The 24,272-nt window shown below is 45.2% G+C and overlaps 1 protein-coding gene across 1 annotated transcript in view; it reads right to left on the reverse strand.

Moving 5' to 3' along the window:
- The window catches only part of Mgat5 (alpha-1,6-mannosylglycoprotein 6-beta-N-acetylglucosaminyltransferase), a 286,468-nt gene that overhangs the window by 80,596 nt on the left and 181,600 nt on the right, over positions 1-24,272 (reverse strand). The window contains exons 9-12 of the mRNA XM_032915150.1: positions 22,194-22,355; positions 20,224-20,393; positions 16,931-17,065; positions 10,369-10,502 (exon numbers count right to left, since the gene is read on the reverse strand). Coding sequence (XP_032771041.1) covers positions 10,369-10,502; positions 16,931-17,065; positions 20,224-20,393; positions 22,194-22,355 — 601 coding nt within the window. The remainder of the gene's footprint in view (positions 1-10,368; positions 10,503-16,930; positions 17,066-20,223; positions 20,394-22,193; positions 22,356-24,272) is intronic.

Below are 24,272 nucleotides of genomic sequence, written 5' to 3' on the forward strand. Positions count from 1 at the left end.
AGGTGTTATGAGCTAATTAGAGCTATCTGAATGAGAGTTAAGTCATCGATTTGGGGGGTTTTCTCTTCCTTCCTTAGATTGCTTTCTTAAATAACTTTTCTATTTCATTCTGTGTGGATAAATATTTTTCATCATTTGTAAAGGTATAAAACACCATGTTTGATGAAGAGAAGAGAGAGGGAGAGAGAGGGGGGGAGGGAAGGAGGGAGGGAGGGAGAGAGAAGAGAAGAGAAGAGAAGAGAAGAGAGAGGAGAGAGAGAGGAGGGGAGGGAAGGAGGGAGGGAGAGAGAGAGAAGAGAAGAGATCACCTTCAGGAGTTTGCAGCAAATGCATCTACAGTAGACCAAAGGCAGACATCAAAATGACTAGACAGAGTGATCTGGACACCTAGAGATGGGTGAGGCTGGTTCTCTTTATGAGACAAGAAGATAATCCTCAAAATTCAGAGCACACACACAAAAAAAACCATTTAAATAGATTCTTGACTAGCACTGGAAATACTGGTAGTGTTGAAGCGTAGAAAGCAATGTAATACATGAAGTAGAAAAATTGTGAGGGGCTCAGAAGATGCTTATGGATAAAGTCCTTAAGCAAGAGGAAGACCAGAGTGACATCCCAGGATGGAAACAGAAAATAGAGAGAGCCCCCCCCCCCTCCAGCCTCAATAAGGAAGGCAGAGAGCATTTGAGGAAGACTCCTGATGTCAATCTTAGGCTAGCTGGGTGGTGGCTCACACCTTTGATTCCAACATTTGGGGGGCAAAGGCAGGTGGATCTCTGAGCTTGAGGCTAGCCTGGTCTACAGAGTTCCACGACAGCCAGGCCTACACAGAGAAACCCTATCTTGAAAAACAAACAAATACAAAAATATGGACTCTACATGCTTGCCCACCCATAGACATGTGCAAGCACACATGTGAACACACGCGCACACACACACACACACACACACACACACACACACACCCCAAATACAAATATAGGGTGAGGGGTTGCCGCAGAGCTGAAGGCTGGGAATGCTCTACTATCCAGTCAGGATGTGAGCCCACAGACAAGGGAGAGGGAAGGTACCCCGATATCTGAGGGTTAGAAGTCCATGCCAATAGCTTTCAAGAGACAGCAGGAAGGCTTTAGCGTGCAGTTTGGAAGGCAAACAAGCATAAAGACCTGAGTGGGAATCTGTGTCCAGGAGGCATGGCACACTCATCCTTCTTTCAACAAGCTATCACCTAGGGCTAGAGAAACAGCATGGTGAGCAGAGTGCTTGCCGTGGAGCCGTGAGGACCCAGGAGGACCTGAGGTCGATTCCCGGCACCCAAAGTTGGGAAAATGTCAGGTGTGGTTGTCCATCCTTTAAATCCCAGAACTGGGGAGGTAGAGACAGGTGAATCCCTGGGGCTTGCTGGCCAGCTAGCCTAGCCAAACTTGATGAGTACCACGTCCATGGGGAACCCTTTCTCAAAAAGATAAAGGGGATACTACATCTTCCAAGACAGTTGCTTTGAAGACTCAATTCTATGCCTCCAGGTTCACTCTACTTCTGGAGTCTCTCCTTTGGTTGGTGTAGCCAGCAGTATCAAACAGGCTCAGTGCACAAGAGTATCAATACACTCGCAACATTGGTGCACATTTACATGTTACTTATGTAAATGCTACTTAAATGAAACATCAATAAATGTGTCACATTAAAACTAATAATCAGAAAGGGATAGGGATAGAAATTTAGCTCAGTGGTAAAGTGTTTGCCTAGTTAATATAAGACCCTGGATTTGGTCCTCAGCTCTGGAAAAAAAATACAAAAATTAAAAGGGATGAATGGGGATACAGCTGAGTTAGGCCTGCACTTGCCTAGTAATGCATGAAGCCCTGAGTTTCACCACATGAACTGGGTAGGGTGGCTTACGCCTCTACTACTAGTAGTCCTGAGGTAAAAACAGGAGGCTCAGGAGTTCAAGGTCATCCTTGGCTACACAGTGAGTTCAAAGCTAGCCTGGAACACATGAGAGCCTCTTTTTAAAAAAATAATTAAAAGAAAAAAAAGTGACACATTTTGGCACTTCTCTGTTCAAAGAAGTCTTCTTAGTGTAGATCATCAGACCAGCCATAGCTGCCCAAGAAGCTGGTCTTGTCACATCGGGAGAAAGGGACTCCCTTGACCATGGAGGTCACTCAGGGCAGGGTCTGGATAGTGAGGCACAGACATGGTTTTCTGTTGCAGCGTCCCCAGCCTTGGTGTGCCTCGAGATGATGGATGCCTCACAGGGCCTCATTTCCCGGCTAATTTCCATATTTCCTGTGCTGAAGAGAGCCCTGTCTGTGGAAAGTTCTCCATCAACTTGCTACCTGATGGGTTTCACCGTGGCTGACGATTACGGGATCTGCGTTCTCATTAAGAGCTTGAGGATGCTCATCCCCTAATCCTTCATTCTGCCTGAATTTGCAGTGCTGTTTCCCCATTATGAGCAGTTTCTTATCATCAACCATTTGATTATCTTCAAATATAATTTGTGCTAGAAAGGCAGGAAGATCAAAGCCCGGCTCTTCCCCCTTTATTATTCAGAGGGATGAGATGGTATCCTAGCAACTTGCAAAGGTGACCCACTGCATCCTGCTTGGCATATCATCACATCATTCAGAACTCATCAACTGCTTTTCTCTCTTTTCCTTTTAAGACAGGGTCCCATGTATCTCATGCTAATCTTGAACTTGACACGTAGCCAAATAACTGTGACCATTTATTTCATCCTCCTGCCTCCACCTCCTGAGTGCTGGGGCTGCAGGTACGCAGCACCTCGCCCTGTTAATGTGGCACTGGGGGTGGAACCCAGGGCTTTGTGCATGCTGGGCAAGGCGAGAACTCTCCTGACAGCTGTAGGCCCAGCCCCACGGACTGTTTTTCCTTCATGTGACTTAACCCACTGTAGCCAGTGTTCTTTCGAGGCTGCTTGGGGACCCTCTGAACTCCTGTTACCACCCCTGTGGTCCTTCCTGGCTCCCCTGTTTTCCCTCTCTCACATCTGCAACCAGACTTATTTTAGGAGGAGGCTCTTTTATATGGAAAAAGAGGTTTGGGGAAACCTGGTCTGAAGGCTTGCATACTTATGACTCTCACCAGGGCGGCCTAACTGAAAACATTTGTGTGTGATGGTGTGTAGTGTATGGTGGTGGTGGTGGTGGTGGTAGTGGGGTATGTGTGTGTGTGTATGTATGTGTGTGATATGTAGATTATGTATGGAAATCAGAAGATGACTTTAGATGCCATTCCTCAGATATCATCCACCTGGGTCGGGAGACAAGGCTGTCTTCATCAACCCGAGGCTGAGCTGACTGGCCAAGAAGCCCCAAGGATGTGTCTTTCTCTGCTTCCCCTCTCCCCTCCCCCAGCGCTGGGATTACAGGCTGGTACCAACACGCCTGACTTTTTACTTGAGTGACTGGGATCAAACTTAGGTCCTCAGGCTTGCACGGCAAATGCTTTACCAACAGAGCCATCTCCCAGCCTAATATTTCGTTTTATGACCTCACTAATACCCTTTTCAGACTGGAGATCATCCGAGGTCTCCATGTCCACGCTGTAAATAGGCCTCTCTTGTGTACAGATATCTTGGCTCCTTTACATTCCTCCAACAGTCTCAAATAACCATGTAAACATTCCCCACTGCACTGTTTGCTCTCCGTGTTTCGGGTGGTTGGCAATGTTCTGCTCTGTGGGTTCTTTTCTTAAGAGGCATTCAACTGTGTCACCTTTCCCCCCCAGTCTCTGCTGAATCCAGGAACTATATCCCTCTTCCAGGTTAAGAGAAAGCATTCTCTGTTTCTGGCTTTCGCTACATGTTAAACAGAGAACGTCTTTCACTCGAAGGAAAGCTTTCATCCACACAATCCCAGCAGGTTTGCACGGGGCTGAGTTCTTCAATCGGAGAAAACTCCATCTCCTCTCTGGGGCAAGGTGCACAGTCACTACCATCGTGTCTCGGAAAGTGCACGTAAGCACAAGGTGCACCTCTGGGTCCGAACACAGCTCACTGCTTAGCTGATTGGCTGGCACTTCTCTCCATACTCTGGATTTCGTAGCAAAGTCAAACCCCAGGCAGACTCTAATCATGCCTTGCCGTGCTGACAGCCATCTGTTACCTGCTGCGCCAAATATTAGTTTGCTCCCTGAACTGTGCCCCTGGGACAGGTGGCAATAACAGGACAATACAACTCCAATAACGACAATGTCTATCATACACACAGCATGCTCACGCCAAGCTCTCTGGGCGCAAAAGAACATTTAAAAACAGGTAACACCCTTTCTCTCTTTCTCCGGCTCTCCTTGTCTCCCTGTCTCTGTCTCTCCAACTCTCTCTTTGTCAGACTTTGTGAGTGTGTGTGCATGTGCATGTGCATGTGTGTGTGCATGTGTGTATGTGTGTAGGTGTACACATGGGTGCACATGCATGTAGAGGTCAGGGGATAATCTCAGGCATCATTCCTTAGGCACCATTTACTTTTTAAAGAGACCAAGTGGACTAGGCTGACTGGCCAGTGATCTTCCGGCATCCACCCATCTCTCCTCCGCCCAGCACTGGGATTACAGGCACACCAAGTCACACCTAGCCTTTCCCGTGAGTCCTAGGGATCCACCTCAGGTCATCTCAAGCACTGGAGCATCTCCCCAGTCCATAAACATGGGCTGATTTTTTAAATTGCCACCTCACCAGCCTATAGAACCTTCTTAATTCCATTTTTTCACCAGACCTAATTCCCAAGGATTGGTCTAACATGCTCACTGAGACATTTAGGGGACCCAACAAAGGATCACCTCTAGGCACCTGCATAAGGCATGAGGGACAGCCATGAAAGGGAAGGACAGCTTAAGCACTTATAGGGCCTTGACTCAGCCAAGCAATTAAGACTGACATTTCAGAAATTTGTTTCAGCATGGAAACATCTAGATGAAATCAGGATAACTTTGGAAAGAGAGTTAGTTCTCTATCCTTAGCCTTCAAATCAATGGCTTCATTCACTAGCTCTTCCATTTCAAGAATAGAGCCTTTCCTCTTTGCGGGGGTAGGGACTTAATCATAACTTATCTTTAGCACAAACACTGTCGAGCGTGGCACTTGGTCTTACAGTCAGTGGCTAATTAGAAATAAGGCCAAAGCAGGGAAATAGAGAGCAACAGGAGGGAACAGAGATGACAGGAAACAGTTGTCATGGAGACCTTTCGGAGCCCAGCAGCGGGGCCAGGGAGTACATGGGCCCAAACAAGAGCTGTTAACACCCATCCACCAGGCCGGTGAACTGTCAGGAGCAGAGCATACAGGGAAGTTGGCTCTGGAAGCAAGAAGTGTCTGTTGGACGCTGAAGACCCAACTTGATGACCACACCCCTCTTTGGTCTCTCAGGTCACCCCAGTTGTCTACTGGGTATTATAAGTACCCAGGTTGCTGTTTTACAACCTACGTGCCTTTTTTTTTTTTTTAAAAACTTTTGCTGGCTACATACTCAATAAAGTCACTCGTCTGAAACTAAAGCTATCGCTACTGTAGGTGATCCTCTGGAACACAGAGAAAACGCCCTCACTGCACGAGCTTATTAAATGCCACACAAATGCCAGCAAGGGCGGCAAAATGGTCTGAGTCCAGTAGCTAGGCAGCCAGCAAAGCTTGAAATTGAGTTTAAAATAGTCCTAACTCAGAAAAGGCATGCATGCATGTGGTATGCCTGTGTATTCCCGTGTCGGGGTATGTGTATGCACCTGTGCATGTACGTGTGTATGTTGTGCATGCAGAGGCAAGAGGTTTTGGTCATGTATCTCATTCAGTGATTCTCTACTTGTATGCTGAGCCAGGCTCTCACTTGGACCAGAACTGATTTGTCAACTCTAGCTGGGCAGTGCCATCTCTAGTCACTGGGTGTGTGTGTGTGGGGGGGGTGGGTAAGAGGGCAGGCAGGGCTGGAACTGCAGGCACACTACTGTTCTTACTTGGCACTTCTATATTTTCTGGAGATCAGAACTCCAGTCTCAAGCTTACAGAGCAAGTCCCTGCTAAGTTGTCTCCCCAGCTTTGAGATTATTTTTTCTTTTTCTTTTTTAAATATTTATTTACTATATATAAGTACACTGTAGCTGTCTTCAGACACACCAGAAGAGGGCATCAGACCTCATTACAGATGGTCGTAAGCCACCATGTGGTTGCTGGGATTTGAACTCAGGACCTCTGGAAGAGCAGTCAGTGCTCTTAACCACTGAGCCATCTCTCTCTCCAGCCCTATTTTATTTATTTATTTATTTATTTTTTCTTTTAAAAGCTTCCTGCTCAGCCAGGTGGTAGTGGCTCATACCTTTAATCCTAGAACTCGGGAGGCAGAGGCAGACCTAGCTCTGTGCTTGTGAGGACAGCCTAGCCTGGTCTATATATTGAGTTCCAGGAGAGTCAAGGCTACACAGAGAAACCCTGTCTCCAAAAAAACAAAACAAACGCAGAAAGAAACAGGAAAGACCATATGTCAGCAGCTTGACAGCACACCTAAAAGCTCTAGAACAAAAGAAGCAAATACACCCAGGAGGAGTAGAAGGCAGGAAATAATCAAACTCAGAGCCGTAAATCAACCAAGTAGAAACAAAAAGGACCATAGAAAGAATCAACAGAACCAAAAGTTGGTTCTTTGAGAAAATCAACAAGATAGATAAACCCTTAGCCAGACTAATGAGAGGACACAGAGAGTGTGTCCAAATTAACAAAATTAGAAATGAAAAGGGAGACATAACTACAGATTCAGAGGAAATTCAAAAAATCATCAGATCTTACTATAAAAGCCTATATTCAATAAAACTTGAAAATCTGCAGGAAATGGACAATTTCCTAGACAGATACCAGGTACCGAAGTTAAATCAGGAACAGATAAACCAGTTAAACAACCCCATAACTCCTAAGGAAATAGAAGAAGTCATTAAAGGTCTCCCAACCAAAAAGAGCCCAGGTCCAGACGGGTTTGGTGCAGAATTCTATCAGACCTTCATAGAAGACCTCGTACCAATATTATCCAAACTATTCCACAAAATTGAAACAGATGGAGCACTACCGAACTCCTTCTATGAAGCCACAATTACTCTTATACCTAAACCACACAAAGACCCAACAAAGAAAGAGAACTTCAGACCAATTTCCCTTATGAATATCGATGCAAAAATACTCAATAAAATTCTGGCAAACCGAGTCCAAGAGCACATCAAAACAATCATCCACCATGATCAAGTAGGCTTCATCCCAGGCATGCAGGGATGGTTTAATATACGGAAAACCATCAACGTGATCCATTATATAAACAAACTGAAAGAACAAAACCACATGATCATTTCATTAGATGCTGAGAAAGCATTTGACAAAATTCAACACCCCTTCATGATAAAAGTCCTGGAAAGAATAGGAATTCAAGGCCCATACCTAAACATAGTAAAAGCCATATACAGCAAACCAGTGGCTAACATTAAACTAAATGGAGAGAAACTTGAAGCAATCCCACTAAAATCAGGGACTAGACAAGGCTACCCACTCTCCCTACTTATTCAATATAGTTCTTGAAGTTCTAGCCAGAGCAATCAGACAAACAAAAGGAGGTCAAGGATACAGATCGGAAAAAGAAGAAGTCAAAATATCACTATTTGCAGATGATATGATAGTATATTTAAGTGATCCCAAAAGTTCCACTCAGAGAACTACTAAAGCTGATAAACAACTTCAGCAAAGTGGCTGGGTATAAAATTAACTCAAATAAATCAGTAGCCTTCCTCACACAAAAGAGAAAAAGTCGAGAAAGAAATTAGGGAAACGACACCCTTCATAATAGATCCAAATAAATATAAAGTACCTCGTGTGACTTTAACCAAGGAAGGGAAAGATCTGTACAATAAGAACTTCAAGACTCTGAAGAAAGAAATTGAAGAAGATCTCAGAAGATGGAAAGATCTCCCATGCTCATGGATTGGCAGGATTAATATAGTAAAAATGGTCATTCTGCCAAAAGCGATCTACAGGTTCAATGCAATCCCCATCAAAATACCAATCCAATTCTTCAAAGAGTTAGACAGAACAATTTGCAAATTCATCTGGAATAACAAAAAACCCAGGATAGCTAAAACTATCCTCAACAATAAAAGGACTTCAGGGGGAATCACTATCCCAGAACTCAAGCAGTATTACAGAGCAATAGTGATAAAAACTGCATGGTATTGGTACAGAGACAGACAGATAGACCAATGGAACAGAATTGAAGACCCAGAAATGAACCCACACACCTATGGGCACTTGATTTTTGACAAAGGAGCCAAAACCATCCAATGGAAAAAAGATAGCATTTTCAGCAAATGGTGCTGGTTCAACTGGAGGTCAACATGTAGAAGAATGCATATCGATCCATGCTTATCACCCTGTACAAAGCTTAAGTCCAAGTGGATCATGGACCTCCACATCAAACCAGATACACTCAAACTAATAGAAGAAAAACTAGGGAAGCATTTGGAACACATGGGCACTGGAAAAAATTTCCTGAACAAAACACCCATGGCTTATGCTCTAAGATCAAGAATCGACAAATGGGATCTCATAAAACTGCAAAGCTTCTGTAAGACAAAGGACACTGTGGTTAGGACAAAACGGCAACCAACAGATTGGGAAAAGATCTTTACCAATCCTACAACAGATAGAGGGCTTATATCCAAAATATACAAAGAACTCAAGAAGTTAGACAGCAGGGAGACAAATAACCCTATTAAAAAATGGGGTTCAGAGCTAAACAAAGAATTCACAGCTGAGGAATGCTGAATGGCCGAGAAACACCTAAAGAAATGTTCAACATCGTTAGTCATAAGGGAAATGCAAATCAAAACAAACCTGAGATTTCACCTCACACCAGTGAGAATGGCTAAGATCAAAAACTCAGGTGACAGCAAATGCTGGCGAGGATGTGGAGAAAGGGGGAACACTCCTCCATTGTTGGTGGGATTGCAGACTGGTACAACCATTCTGGAAATCAGTCTGAGGTTCCTCAGAAAATTGGACATTGAACTGCCTGAGGATCCAGCTATACCTCTCCTGGGCATATACCCAAAAGATGCCCCAACATATAAAAAAGACACGTGCTCCACTATGTTCATCGCAGCCTTATTTATAATAGCCAGAAGCTGGAAAGAACCCAGATGCCCTTCAACAGAGGAATGGATACAGAAAATGTGGGTACATCTACACAATGGAATATTACTCAGCTATCAAAAAACAATGACTTTATGAAATTCAGGCAAATGGTTGAACTGGAAAATATCATCCTGAGTGAGCTAACCTAATCACAGAAAGACATACATGGTATGTACTCATTGATAAGTGGCTATTAGCCCAAATGCTTGAATTACCCTAGATGCCTAGAACAAATGAAACTCAAGACGGATGATCAAAATGTGAATGCAGATCGCCCTGAGAGACACAGCCAGAATACAGCAAATACAGAGGCGAATGCCAGCAGGAAACCACTGAACTGAGAACAGGACCCCTGTTGAAGGAATCAGAGAAAGAACTGGAAGAGATTGAAGGAGCTGGAGACCCCATATGTACAGCAATGCCAACCAACCAGAGCTTCCAGGGACTAAGCCACTACCCAAAGACTATACATGGACTGACCCTGGACTCTGACCTCGTAGGTAGCAATGAATATCCTAGTAAGAGCACCAGTGGAAGGGGAAGCCCTGGGTCCTGCTAAGACTGAACCCCCAGTGAACTAGACTGTTGGGGAGAGGGCAGCAATGGGGGGGAGGGTTGGGAGGGGAACACCCACAAGGAAGGGGGGGAAGGGGATGTTTGCCCGAAACCGGAAAGGGAATAACACGAAATGTATATAAGAAATACTCAAGTTAATAATAATAATAAAAAAAAACAAAACAAACAAACAAAAAAACAAAAACCTGAAAAACCAAAAAACAAAACAAAAACTTCATGCTCAAATGATTAAGATGGAATTGTGTGGACAGAGTGGGAGGACATGGATTCCTCTTCAGGATGCAATGGCCCCCTAGCAGCGTGGATACGATGCTGGGACATGCTCATTTGAAGGTTGATCTGCAGGCTTCCCCCATGTTTCTTCTACTGGTAATTTGTATTGAACACTTTTCTCTAGAGATTTCTAAGTCTCCTCACAAAAAGCTCCCGTGGACTTTCGATTTCAATATCTGAAAAAAATTATTCCCAAGGAAAAATTCCAAAGGGCTCACACACACTTTTCCAGCTAAGGCTCCTGAGAACCGCGACCCCAGGTAGACGGTTGTCTGATTAACCTCTGCGCCTGTTGTCGGCAGCTTTCTGAAAGGCGGGGTCCACGCAGGAATACTCACGGAACATGGTGTAAAATTGTTGTGGGTTCAGATTCCACTTTCCCCAGGGGGTCTTGTGGCCTTTAGACTGGGCATAGCTTGCGTGATTGAACTCAGGTTCTGTTCCAAAGGAGTCCAGCACCCGGAGCATGCACCTGCGAGGAAAGCACCGAGCGTTAAACTACAACCCGGATGCTGTAGTTCCAGAGACAAAAGCAGACGGACAAACACTTCAAAGTAAAAGTGCTGCTGAGAAGAAGCGTACGTCTTATTTTCTTGTTCATTTTGCATTGATTTTTATCATTCTAGGAGTTAAACCCAGCTCCACCTGCAAGCTAGCTAAACTCTCTACCTCTAAGCCACGTCCCTGACCAGGAGGCTTAAGCACGGCCAGCACCATACCTACAAAGAAGGCCCCAGGCACCCAGGCAGACAGAACAGGCTAGCCACTGAAGGTGGCCCCAAACACCAGTGGAATAAAAGACCATGGATGCTGGAGGGGGCCTGCAGGATTCATTGCAGTAAACTCAGCACCCGGGTAGGACTGGGCACACAGTAGGCACCTAACGAACACGATGAAAGAAATGAAACGCCATTATCTCTACGGATCCTATTCTGCTTAGAGCACAGGGCATGCTGCAAGGCTTTTAGCCGAGTCAGCCTTCCCATCCTACCTAGATCATTTGACTTTAGGCGGTGCCTGTGCCACAGCCTACTGGAGAGGCACTCCTCACACTGGCGTGCTGGTGTCATTTGAAGGCGGGGCTTTGGTGATAATTAGGGACAGAGGCGGGCCCATGATGCCACTAGCGGCTTTATGAGAAGATGACTAGAGACCCAGGCCAGAACTTTGCACAGTAGGATGTGGCCATCCCTGGATGGGGGCCACTCGGTCTTGGGGTTTTTCAGCTTCCAACAGTGAGCAATAAATTCCATTTCACGATAAACGAGTCTGGCTCCAGGATTATGGTGTAGTAACACAAAACAGACTTCAATCTCATCTGGTAGGCGGCGGTGGCTTTTATACATCCAACTAGAACATACTAGAACCTGACTGCTAGATTGGTTAGACACAGAGGCAGTCCAAGAGAGTCTCATTGGTCCATTAAACCAAGCCAAACCTCACCCACTGGTTCTCAGTGTAGCTGTGATCTAAGAGATGGTTTTATACTCCTTGGTGTGCCTGGGTATGTGTTTGTTTGTGTATGTGTATAGGTGCACAGGGGAGAACAAATGTGTGTGTGTGTGTGGGGGGGTCAGGGGTCAATTTTAGGCTAACGTTCTCCAGGCGCTATCTACCTTAGCTTCGTTTAAGTCAAAGTCTCTTGCTGATCTGAAATTTGCCAAATAGGCTAGGCTGGCTAGCCAGGGAGCCCGGGGATCTTCCTGTCTCTAACCCATCCCCCACCCCACCACGGCTGGTGTTAAAAGCATGTATCACCATGTCCAGTTTTGTCGCGTGGGCCCGGGAGCCAGAACTCAGGTTCTGAAACACTGGACAACACTTACTTCACTGACTGAACTCTCTCAAGGTTTCACATTCTCAAATGATTTTAAAAGGCACAGCAGAGGAAAATTCCATGAAGATCCCTCATATTTCCACAGTGGAAATGTTTGATTGGGACCTGGTCACATCCTGCTGTTGATACTCTTGTCTATAACTTGGTGACTGCCTTCAAGCGTTGATGGCACAGCGGAAAAGCTGCAGCACAGACTATACGGGGTTGCAAAGCACACGCTGGTCACAAGCTGGTTTTCTACAAGAAAAGCGTTCTGAGCACAGGTGGGAAGGCACAGCGGACGGCTGGGAGGAAGGAACTGGAGAACCAACCTTATTGATTTGGGCTGGGCTGATTTAACCGAGGATTTCCAAACCGTGTAGAGTTAAGTGTGTGAGGCTGGCCCACGGGGACAATTCTGTTTGCTCTTGTCCTCTGGTACTAGACTTCTAAGCAACTTCCACTAACTAAATAAAATTAAAGCCCACATTTAGGAGAGATGGTGGCAACACTTTTAAGGACTTTCTTCTTCCTTTTTTATTGCCAGAAAACTATGCTAAATTTTTGTAAATTTCCACTTTGAGGTTCTGAAAACAAAATAGAATAAAAACAGTGAAGTCCAAATTCCACGGTATGTCCTCCAGGGAATACAACTGTCAACTGAAGTCTCTATGTGTTCCCACGAATTGTCTAGATGAGGAAAAGACAAGACGGAGGGAACAGCATGGCCACAGAGTGAACTGCGCTGGGACAATGTCCTTGCTTGGGTTCTTATGTGGCTTTCTTGGAACTACTGTTAGCACAATGACAGGTCTCTCTTTTGGGGATATGTATGTTCATGTGTGCACATGTGTGTTTGTGTGTACATGTGTTCACAGGTCTGCATGCATGTGTTCATGTGTGTGCATGTGTTCTTTTGTGTGCATATGTGTTCACATATATGCGTGCAAGCATGCGGAGGCCAGAGTTCAAGTTCTAGTATCAGTCCTTGGAAGCCACGTACTCAGGATGAAGAGACAGGAGGCCTTCTAGTTCAAGGTCCTCCTTGGCTAAATGCTGGAACTACATTTATACCTGTGCTGTATTAATCTTTCTGCCATTGCTTGGATGTCCTCTGTGTGTGTGAAACATCAGGAACCTTCTAAGGATTTAAACATCTATTCACCCCCATGTCCAAGGCAGCGAGCTGGCCTTTCTCTAAGAGAGACCTTGGCAGCAATGCCAAATGACTCCTAGAACATCTTTGTTGCTCGAGGCTACACTACAGTGAGAGAGATACTCAGAAGCACGGGGCCTCATTTCTAGCTGGGAATCTGGTGTAAAAGCTGGCATGCTGCAGAACGTTTGTATCTCACATTCTCGTGCATCCTCAACACGCAGCAAAGGGCTCTTATGGAGAGAAAGGGGTGTGCCTTCATTCTGTAGTACATGCTAGAATACTAGTCAAATGGCAGCATTTAGTAAGTTTAATCAAATGCCCTAGGTTCTTATGCAAATTAGACAGAATTCACAAGTGTTTTTCCAAGGTCATGCAACCGTAAAGGGCTTATTGCACACTGAAAGGTCTGACGACACCACAATATGGTGTGCAGTCCTGATAACCTGCCACCAAGCAAGAGGACCGCAGTCTGATGGTCTCTTTTGTGTGCATGCATTGTATGTACATGTTCATGTATGTGCATATGCACTTATGTGCAGTGTATGTGGGCAGGTATGTATGCATGCAACCCAGAATATTCTTAATTGTTCCCTGTCTTATTTTGTGAGACTGAATCTCTCAGTGAATTTAGAACTCACCGAGTTGGCTAGAGTATGTGGCCTGAGAGCTCCAGGAGCCTCCTGTCTCTATTTCCCCATGCTGGGATTGCAAATGTGCACCATCCCGCTGGGCCTTTTGGATGCAGGGATCCAGATTCAGGTCCTCATGCTGTTCAGTAAGCATTTTGCCAACTGAAGCATCTCTCCTCCATCCTTTAATTTTTTTTGAGATAGGGTCTCATGTAACGGAGGCTACCATCACATATCCCAAGTGCTCAAAGAATGACCATGAGCTTCGGATCCTCCTGTCTTGACCTCCTCAGTGTCAGGACTACAGGCAGGCACTGTTGCCCTGGTTTATTAGGTGCTGGGATTGAACCCAAGGCTTCATGTACACTAGGCCAGTGCGATACAAATGGGGCTCTATCCCTAGATGCCACTGTTCATATTTAAAGGGAAAGGGGTAGGCAAGAAAATTTCCAGGAAGCCTGTTTGTCATTTGATGAACTGTAGCTTTGCCACAAAACAAAGACTGAAGGCTAAAGCACCAGGAGACCCCCTGCTGTTTCCTGCTAATTCAGACCATTACTGAAAACAAGAAGGAAAGCCATTGTGCACAACCATAAGCCCTGAGAGATGGGGCATTTTCACACAGCAAGCATCAAATACCAATCATCAGTGGCCATTTTAATAACAACACGGCCTTTCCTAATTGACCCGCACCACCACCTAGAGCATTTTCCCCATCCAAACAGCCCTTCTTAATATCAAGGACGTGAGAGTCTATGGAGGGCTGGATGGTCCAGTTTTCTTGGCATGTTTTCCAGATGTGTACGGTTCATAAAATGACAGAAAGGAACAACCCTGGCTTTCTTTCCTGAAGGCTAATAGTAAAAAAAAATTATGTTTACAATATGGCTTGTTAGCCAAGAAGAAAGATGATCTATATAACTAAAAGGAAAGAAAATGATGGTTTGTGATTTGTGGAGAAAAAAAAGCAATAATAAGGAAAAATATGATATCAAAGAGAGTGGAGTGCTGGAGCTGAGGAGAAGGTATAGTGTGTATGGTGCTTGGTGCATGCTTGGAAACCCAGTGCTGGGGAAGTAGATCCCTGGGGCTTAATGGCCGGCCAGCCAGCCTACCCTAAGGGCCAGCTTTAGGTCATTGAAAGACTGTCTCAAAATTAGGTAGAGAGTGTTTCTGAAGAATGGCACCCAAGATAGTTCTGTGACCTCCATATGCATACATACCTACAAACATGCATACATGAACACGTACAAACATACACATATGCACAAAAGAAAGGGCAAATAAAAAGGACAAGGCATTACCTAACGAAAAACTTTTCTAAAAATAAAAAGAATGGTAACATTCCAAGGAAAGGAGAACACAGAGACTTTAAGAACAACATACTCAACAGTCAATACAAGCATCAGAAACAGCACGGTCAACACTTTCAACCTAACAGTCATTTGAAACAATCAGCAAAATCAACAGTCAGTATAGTCAACAGTCACCCAGCACAGTAGCATAATCAACACAGTCAACAAAGGTGGCATAGTCAGCAGTCTGTACAGCACAGTCAACAGTTACTCAATAATCGTTTTACAGAGCCAGCATAGTCAACACAATCAAAAAAGTTGAAGTCATTCAATAGTCAATATAATCATTCACGACAGTGAGTCAGCCACCAGTTCAGTCATTCAACAGTCAATCAACCGTTAACCCAGCCAACAGTTAATACAGACAACACAGATAACACAGTCAACAGCCACCAAAGTCATTCAACACAGTCAGCATAGTCTGTACAATCAACAGTTAGCAGTCAGTCGTTCAGCATAATGAACATAATCAACAGAGTCAACAGTCAGCTACCACGGTCAACAGTCATTCAACAGTTAACACAGTCAGTCAGTCAGTCAGTCGACATAGTTAACATGGTCAAGACAGAACACTTAGACCCCTCATACAGTTTCTATCCCATCAATTCTTTTGCTATAAATATTTCATTGCCCAGTGAGAAATTCTTTGCTGCTGGGGGGGGGGGTAAGTTTGAAAGGGGATTTTATAGAGAATGGACATCACTAGACTTTGAATTTTTGAAATTCTTTGCATTTTCACTTCTCATATTTGTCTGCTTTGTAAAGGACTTCCAGTCTGAAATAATCTTGGAGGTTTAAAGTTAAAAACCACTAAACATAACTAACAGGAAAGATAAAGGCCTACTTTAGGCTACTCAAGCACTGGATTAGTTAGGAGTGTGTGATGGTTCATCTTGATTGACAACCTAACTGAACCTGGAGAAATGCCAAGGAGATTAGACAAGCATACGTCTAGATGAGTCTGTGAATGTATCTTCAGAGAGAATTAACCAAAGGGAAGGTCTGCCCCGAATGTGGGTGGCACCATCTTGTGGGCTGGGGGAGGGGGTCCAGACAGAATACAGAAGAAAGAGAAATCCTGTAGTCAAGGCAACTGCTACAATGTGAACTGCCCTGGAACACTCTACCTACCATGATAGACTGAAGCCTTTGAAACCATGAGCCAAAATAAAACTTGCATCCTACAAGGTATCCTGCTCAGATATTTGGTCCAATTGACAGAAAATTAACACAGAAGACCACATAGAAAATGTTTCTACCCGTTTGTCACAATTAAGAAACAAATGGAGAGGGGGCTGGAACGTAGCTTACTTGACAAGAGTGTCCAGCATACTTAAGTGCTGGGTTCCATTCTATCCTTATAAGCCATGCAGTTGCAGAAACAACGAGCACGACCCTGCCCCATCAAGGTGGCAGGTGAGATTCAACCTTGCAAGGCTGTCCTCTGGCTCCCACATATATCCATGCACACACTCACACAAATGCATGAGATCCTTGTAGGTACACAACGAGAGGGATGCTAGGCACTGGGGACGGTAAATGAAGCTGGGTAAGTTTTTTGTTGTTGTTGTTTGTTTGTCTTTGTTTTGATACAGGGTTTCACTACGTAGCTCAGGGTGTCCTAGAACTCACTGTGTAGCCCACACTGGCCTTGAACTCACAGAGATCTGCCTGACTCTGTCTCCTGAATGCTGAAATGAAAGATGTGTAGGCTGGACACATGTTTCTACTCTCAGAATATCAATATATCAATATAAATAATAAACAATCCTAGGAAGTGTACAGTTAGTAGGATAACCTGAATTTCAATAGGAATGAGAGGTATACTCCATACAGTTCATAAGGTGATATTTAATTATCCTTAAAAATAAAACAGAAGCAGAATCAAGCTCCTAGCACAGTGCTTGTTAGGGGAGAAAGGTCTCAGCATGCAGTACTTACTGGTAATGAACCCAGGATGGTCCTAGCGTTTTCTTGAATTGAGCAAGTCCCACAATATCGATATAAATAAGCTCAACGATTCTGTCTCCTACAGTTGGACAGCCAGACCGGTTTCCAACCACCTTCTTCATAATCCTGGAGTGAGGCAAGTGGGGAAGAAAAGAAAGAAAAAGCACCAATAACTTTACGGTACTAAACCTGGCAAAGGTGATGGGTCAAGTCACAGCTCCAGTCCCTATTAGAGATAATGGGCTGATGATCGAACCCTGCCTCAACTCTTCAGCGCTCCTACTTGAACCCCTCAAAATTACATGCTTGGAAGCTGGTGCCTCCGTAGTGCAAGAAGCGGTGTTATCCATCTCCACTGTGGAGCAGACATGAGATGGCTGACCTGAGTCATCTCTCTGAATCTTGCTATCATTAGCCATCAGTGTGGGGAGGGAGTACTGAATGGTTTTGTGCTGCTATTTCCTCCCAATTCAAATATTCTGATTTGGACGGGGCTCTTTAAGACTCAGGAAATAAAACCTACAAGGTTCAGGAAGTACATGAGACTAACAAGTCCCCAAGAAGCTTCTGAAACACAAGATTCATGAGGACCCTCCCCAAGGTTATATAAACAGTAGCAATGGCTTAGGAGAGAAGATCCTCTGGCCAGTAGATTGTCTGCAAGTCATTCAGGCAGCCTGAGGAATGAATGCAGGCTCTTTAGTGATGCACCTGCCTTTGAATTACCGTGCTCCTTCTAAGAACCCCTCATCCACAATCCTAGTAAGTAACTCGATGAATTCACCAAGTTGGACTTGGATGGAGTCACTTCTTTTGTCTTTATTGGTATCTTCTATACGGGGTGAATGGATGTTCACATGTTCCCAAAAAAAGTCACACAAAAAAAGTCACACGAACACAAAAATCTATGACATCCTCTCACTTTCATTTGTAATCCCTAAAAACCTTCAACCCCAGCCCCCCCAGCTCTAGTAACTCCCTCTGTAATCTTGCTGTTTTGAATGACTCCTTACAGAATGGACCCTGTGACTTAGATGCTATCGTGTCATTCAGCCCCTGACCCACCTCTCTATCCAGATATTTCTAACTGCCCATGTGCTAGCAGAATGACAGTGTATGTGACTGGTATGTGAACTTGGTTAGTCAGAGTAAGTAACTGCTGTGTACCCAGAAACCAGGCGCCACCTTTCCCTCCTGCCCCTGCTCACGTCCCACAGTAATACCTGACCAATTTACAAAGGCCCACCAAAGGTCACAAACCTCCTTTACAGTCCTCACACTCACTGCTTCAGGCCCCTTCTCTGGGCTTCTAAAAATCTCAAGCTCCTTTGAACCAATTTCTCCTGAAGGGCTGGAAAGCGTCCTGTGAGAGGCTGGATGATAAATACTTTCTCCTTTGCATATTCCATACGGTCAGAGTATGCTAGGCCCTAGGTGGGGAGATTCAACTCTGAGCGCTCCCTGTACTCACATTCTAGTGTCCACAGCTCCATCAGCATTAACAGAATTGCAATTGTTAGGCTGATTGCTTAATGCACCAGTTGTGATTATCGAAAGACTGGCATCAGAGTAACAGCACGCCCGCCATCTCTGCAGGCCCCACTTTGAGTCCCAGCCCGCTGAAGCCAGACAGAGTGGCTGCAAAGTGCATGACTATCTGGGTTTCACGTTCTGCACATTTTAAAGCAAGCAGGAAGGCAACAGGAGACAGCCTGGCCAAGGAAGAGGAGAACTAGTTGAGGTACGGAGGAACCCCAGTTCATCTAACTTTGAAGGAGAAAGGAAAGGCTGTGCTAAAACGGCAGCACAGACGTTAGACACCAGGCTCAAATCCAGGGACCCCTGCGTGGCACGCCTGAAACCTCAGAGAGCTCATGTTCAGTCTCAGCACAATTTCCTCAGTCCTAAAACACAGATGGCAAGGGCACCTACTTCCAGGTACTGACGCTTAAATGCAGTACAAGATATGCGCTGCCAAGATGCTCCCTCAGATAAGAGTACCCTCTTCTATCACTGGAAACCACAGTGGAAGGGGAGAACTGACTCCTGACAGCTGTCTCTCTGACCTGGTCACACACCGTGGTACACACCTGCCCACACGTGCACACATGCAACAATAAACAAAACAAAACAAAACAAAGAGTAAAGCCACAAAGGGTTTAGTCTAGAACACCTGGTAAGTGGTATAGTTTTAATCGCTGCTGGGGTGGGGCTGAGCCGGCACCGAGCCTGCCTGGGATGCAGAGAGCCCAGGGTCCCTCACCCAGTGTCACATGAGCTGGATATAGTGGTGCACACCTGTAATTCCACCCAGCACTGAGGAGGCGGAGGCAGAAATGAGAAAGTCAAGGTCATCCTTAGCGACATATATTGAGTTTGAGGTCAGCCTAGGCTACACAGACCTAGCCTCAGTGTAAAAAAAAAAAATGTCCCGATCACCCTATTGCTGTAAGCAAACCTGTATCATGGTGCCCAACATCTGGAAAGCAATGAAAAGACTGCTGAGGTTACCTTCAGACATCCCAGCCAACAACCTTGGTGCATCAACAATCCAGCAGGAACAGGGCCGAACGAAGCTGCTCGTTACCCTCTCCACTGTTTCTAGACTGTTCCCTCAAAGGTTGGCACGGCAACAGAACCACTTCCGTGCTGGGTTAGAAGTCTCTGCAGGCAGTTTTTTTTTTTTTTTGGGGGGACCGGGGACTCCTGTTCATCTGTTTGGCCAAGCTGCATTAACTGGAAAGGGGACTGAGAGGGGGCGAGAGCTGGATGCAAATCTCAGTGGGACGGAAGACTCAGGGAAGGAAACAGACCGGGCTGGGAGGTAGCTAATTGTGAAAGGACTGGATCCAGGCTTTCGGGAAATCTATTTTACACATATTAAATTACAAACAGGAACTGGCCCTGCTTTAAGCTTTAGAAAGCTTGACGTTGAGCAGGCAGTGGTGTGCATTTTGGCAAGAGGCAGAGAATTAGGCAAGTCAATAGAGTCTTGTGCTGCAGATGTTGGGAACACCTGGAATAGCAAAGAGTAAGCGCTTTAGCGCGAGTTGTCCTGGTGTTCATTTATGAGGCCCCGGGAGCCTGCAGCGCCAATGAAAACATATTATCCTTTCCGTAGTGTTTGTATTTAGCTCCTGAAAATAATCTTCTTATCGCCCGTTTAGCGAATTATCACTCTCATTTTCCTCCACAAGAAATTGTACACTAATAGAGGGGGCTTAACAAGTTTACTATTTCGTTTTTGTGTTCTGATTTTCAGATTGAAAAAGTAATTTCCTTACTCCTTGAGCTCAGCCAGCGAGGCTGAGATGCGGATGTCATGGCCCAGCAGGTACAGAGATGTGATTAAGTCACTCCACTGAACGAGCTCGCCGAGAGGGCCGCCGCTGAATGCTGTCTCTGCAATCTTGAAGCCCGATTCCTTGGTCAGGAGCCCCAGGTGAACAAGGATCTGTGAAACAAAGAGGAGACACATAGTGGCTCTGGAGCCATGCTCAAAATGCTCAGAACACCCATGCTAAAGTACTGTGCACACCACAAGGCAGTCAGCGCTGAAGGAACCAGTGACGTCTCAGTATGGGGTATGTCATTTCTCCAGATGGTATAAAACAAGGGAAGAAATAATTTTCCACGTTTTTAGACAAATAAAAAACCATGAGCTGCCCTTGGTAGAGCTGTGAGTGTGAGTTACAGACAGATTATCCTGTTTTTTTAAAAATGGAATATATGGCTGGGTCAGTCAGGAAAGAACCTGATCAACAAACATGAGGTCCTGAGTTCGAATCCCGAGAGCCCAGATACAAATGCTTGGTGCACTGGTGCACGCTCCTAATTCCAGTGCAGAGGAGATGGAATTGGCTGGAGAGGCTGTCTATTGTGCTCCAGGGATCTCCTCAGTGGTGGGCTTGCAAGCATGTACACTTGGCTTTTTTTTTTATGTGGGATCTGGGCAGCAAACTCGGGTCATTTGGCTGTGTGGCAAGCATTCTATCAGTTGAGCTCCCTGACCAGCCCTCAAATCTGTTGCTTCAGCATAGTCTAATTGTGATCCACGAGGTTTGCTTGCTTTTTAAATATACTACCATGGAAATAAGCATATTTAATGTTTCAGTGAACTTTGGTCTCTGACTATTCAACCAACCCAGTTTGGTGGTGGGGAGTTTGCTGCGGTGGGTATCTCCATTTTCTGGCCAGAATCCTCTCAGCTTCTGATAGCTTTTCTGTTCTTGGGTCTAAGAAGATGTCTTAAGCTTGCCAAGTGCAATTTCTGCCTCAGATCTTAATGAGCCATTTTCCCAAGAACCACTTATCCCACCTAGTAGAAACAGCATTTACAGATCAAAGGCCAGTTCTCGAGGGACTCTACATAATTGCTATTTGGAACCTTTTCCAATGGCCCTAGCTAGGAACTCCATTTTCCCTCAGAGAGAGAGTGAACTATGGGTTCTTACTGGAAGTGTCAATTCAAACGTGTGTGTGTGTGTGTGTGTGTGTGTGTGTGTGTGTGTGTGTAAATATATATAAACATATATTTATATATCTTCAGTTACTGTTGTCCATCCTTTTCTAGTTATTTACTTCCTCTTACAATGAAAATTCCACTTTGTAGACAGGAACACAGTAAATCACTTTCTATACTTTAATATCCAAAATGGCCCTAGAATAAGGTTATTGCAATCAAAGTGTTAATTTTTTCATCAGTTCTGATGCAAGCTCACAAGGAAGGGCTGCTCTTTGTTTATGGGGCTCACTCTTTAGACCAGGCTGGCCTGCAACTCAGGTCTGCCTCGTTTCTTGAGTGCTGGGATTAAGATAAGAGTGTGAGCCACCACTCTGGGCCCTTGGCCACCACCATTTTAAGGCACAAGGCTCAGAATTGCCCCTCCCCCAATATCTCGTTTCTGAAATCAGAAGCGTTCCAAACTTTATGAATGAGTCATAGTGGATAAGATCCTTCTGTGTGTGTGTGTGTGTGTGTGTGTGTGTGTGTGTGTGTGTGTGTGTGTGTGGCAGGAGCATGCAGAGAGCCGTGTGTGCAGATGTGTATGCCTGTGTACACATTCACAGGGGACGGAGGAAGACACTGAGTATAGGAAAAGAGAACTTGAAGGAGGGGCAAGGAGAGGCTGAGCTCATCCACCTTGACGGGATGTCACGTGACACATGACGTCTCCTTTCCTGCTCTTTCCAAGAAAATCAATTTTTTAAAACAGAAAGCAGGAACGTGAAGGAACAGAATTATCAAACTCACTTTCTTCCGTTTCCTCTTCTCTAGGTTTTGTTTCTCTGCCAGAGACTTGATTGCTTGGATCCACGCATCAGCCATTCGCCGGATCCGAAGTCTCATCCACCGGAACTCCTCATGCTTCTTCATCATGCCGTAGAGAATGTTAAAATCCGTGCGGATTTCTGCCTAGTGGGGAACAAGGGAGAAATGTAACAAAATGAGCCGAAGATTGAAATGCTAGGAAGCTAAGTGATTTTCATGATGCGACATTTTAAACCCCAGAGTCAATTAAGTCCAGGATTTCAAAAGTCAGTCTTGACTCTGTGCAGTAAGAGGGCCCGGGGTTGGGTGCTAAGCAGGGGCAGCCGCACAGCCTGACAGTGATGATCTGAGTCCAGTCCCTAGGGCCTGCATGGTAGAAGGGAGAGAACTGACTCTTCTAAGCCGTCCTCTGGTCTCCACGTGCACATCGTGGCAAGCACATGTCCATGTACGCATGCATACACACGTACACTAAATATAATTAAAAATACTTTAAAGACCGAGAGGTGCTAGGGCTGCAAATTAAAACAGCGGCCCCTGACAGCTGGTGTGTGTTACAAGGGGCATCATTAAGAGATCAGAGACTGAGAAAGGAAGTGCAGTGGTCAAGGGAAGCTCTGCTGACATGAACGTCTCATAATTAACATACACGGAGCACGTTAACCCCCCGTATCTAAATGTATTTTTGTCTCAGAGTTGTCTGCTAAGTAGTTGACCACTAGGAAGAAAGTCTCCTCAGCTCCAACAGGGCAGCCAGCATTCTGAGGGGCACCAGAGGGCCTCTTTGGCCTTAGAGAAAGATGAGACGCAAATGATCATTTTCTAATTTTGTCCTCATCCAAACCAACAAAATTTATGATTTTCTAAGGAATTTTGAAAGCTAGGGATGGTCTTTGTTTCTACCATAGCTGAGTACAATTTACAACTCAGACCAGAATAATGTAGTCCCGGAAGTCTAGTTTTCCTGATATTCTGGATACTGACTAGAACCTGAGAGAAACATTGACAATATTGCTTTTTATTTCACAGGGCACCTCATGCATACCAACTTGTAGGCACTCTACCCACTGAGCTACATCTCTTAGCAGTCACCACGGCTCTCACTCTTAGCGTTTGCTTCCCATCTGGCATCAGCAGTCTCCCACAGCCTACACCTGAGTCGGCCACGCATGGCCCCTTCCTCCTGGCTGCCTGTTTGTGTGCATCAAGTTTTAGTGGGGCACAGCCAGGCCCTTCATCACGTACTGACCATGGCTGCTCTGTGCTAGGGCTGCAGAACTGAGTAACTGTACATGAGGTGAAATGTCCGGCAAAGAGAAGAACACTAGCTTGTTGTCACATTTTTACTTATTTAGAATATGAACGTGTGTGTGTGTGTGTGTGTGTGTGTGTGTGTGTGTGTGTGTGTGTGTGTGTGTACGACATTTTAAACCTGAGGGTCAATTAAATCCAGGATTTCAAAAGTCAATTTTGACTCTGTATGTCCGAGCACTCGTGCAAGCCAAAAGGCAACTTGTATTGGTTCTCTTTTTAGATCACATGTGTCCTCAGGAATCAAACTTTGGTCTTCAGGCTTGGCAGAAGGTGCCTTTACTTGCTGAATCATCTCACTGGCCCTGTTACTTTTACACATGATAGGGTCTCTGGTAGTCCAAGATGGCTTTGAACTCTCTACGTAGCCAAGGATGACCATGACTTCTAATTCTCCTGCGTCCACCTCCCAAGCACTGGAATTAGAGGCATGACCCACCATGCCCAGTGCACACAGCTGCAGACTGAACCTCGTGCCTCTTACATGTTACCTAGTGAGCTACATCCCAAACCCTCATCTGACCCTGTACAGAAAGTGCCTGCTTTGGGTGAGACAGAAGAGTCCGTGGTTAAGGGTGCTGACTGCTCTTGCGAAACAGTGGGGTTCCGCTCCCAGCACCCATGCCTTGTAGTCCCCAACATCTGTAATTCTAGTTCAAGGATTCAGTGCTCTCTTTTTGACTCTGTGTGCTCCAACCTGTACATGGTGTGCCCACACAGAAAAGTACATATACATGCAAATAAAAACAT

The sequence above is a fragment of the Rattus rattus genome, chromosome 10, assembly GCF_011064425.1.
Source record: "Rattus rattus isolate New Zealand chromosome 10, Rrattus_CSIRO_v1, whole genome shotgun sequence".
NCBI lineage: Eukaryota > Metazoa > Chordata > Mammalia > Rodentia > Muridae > Rattus > Rattus rattus.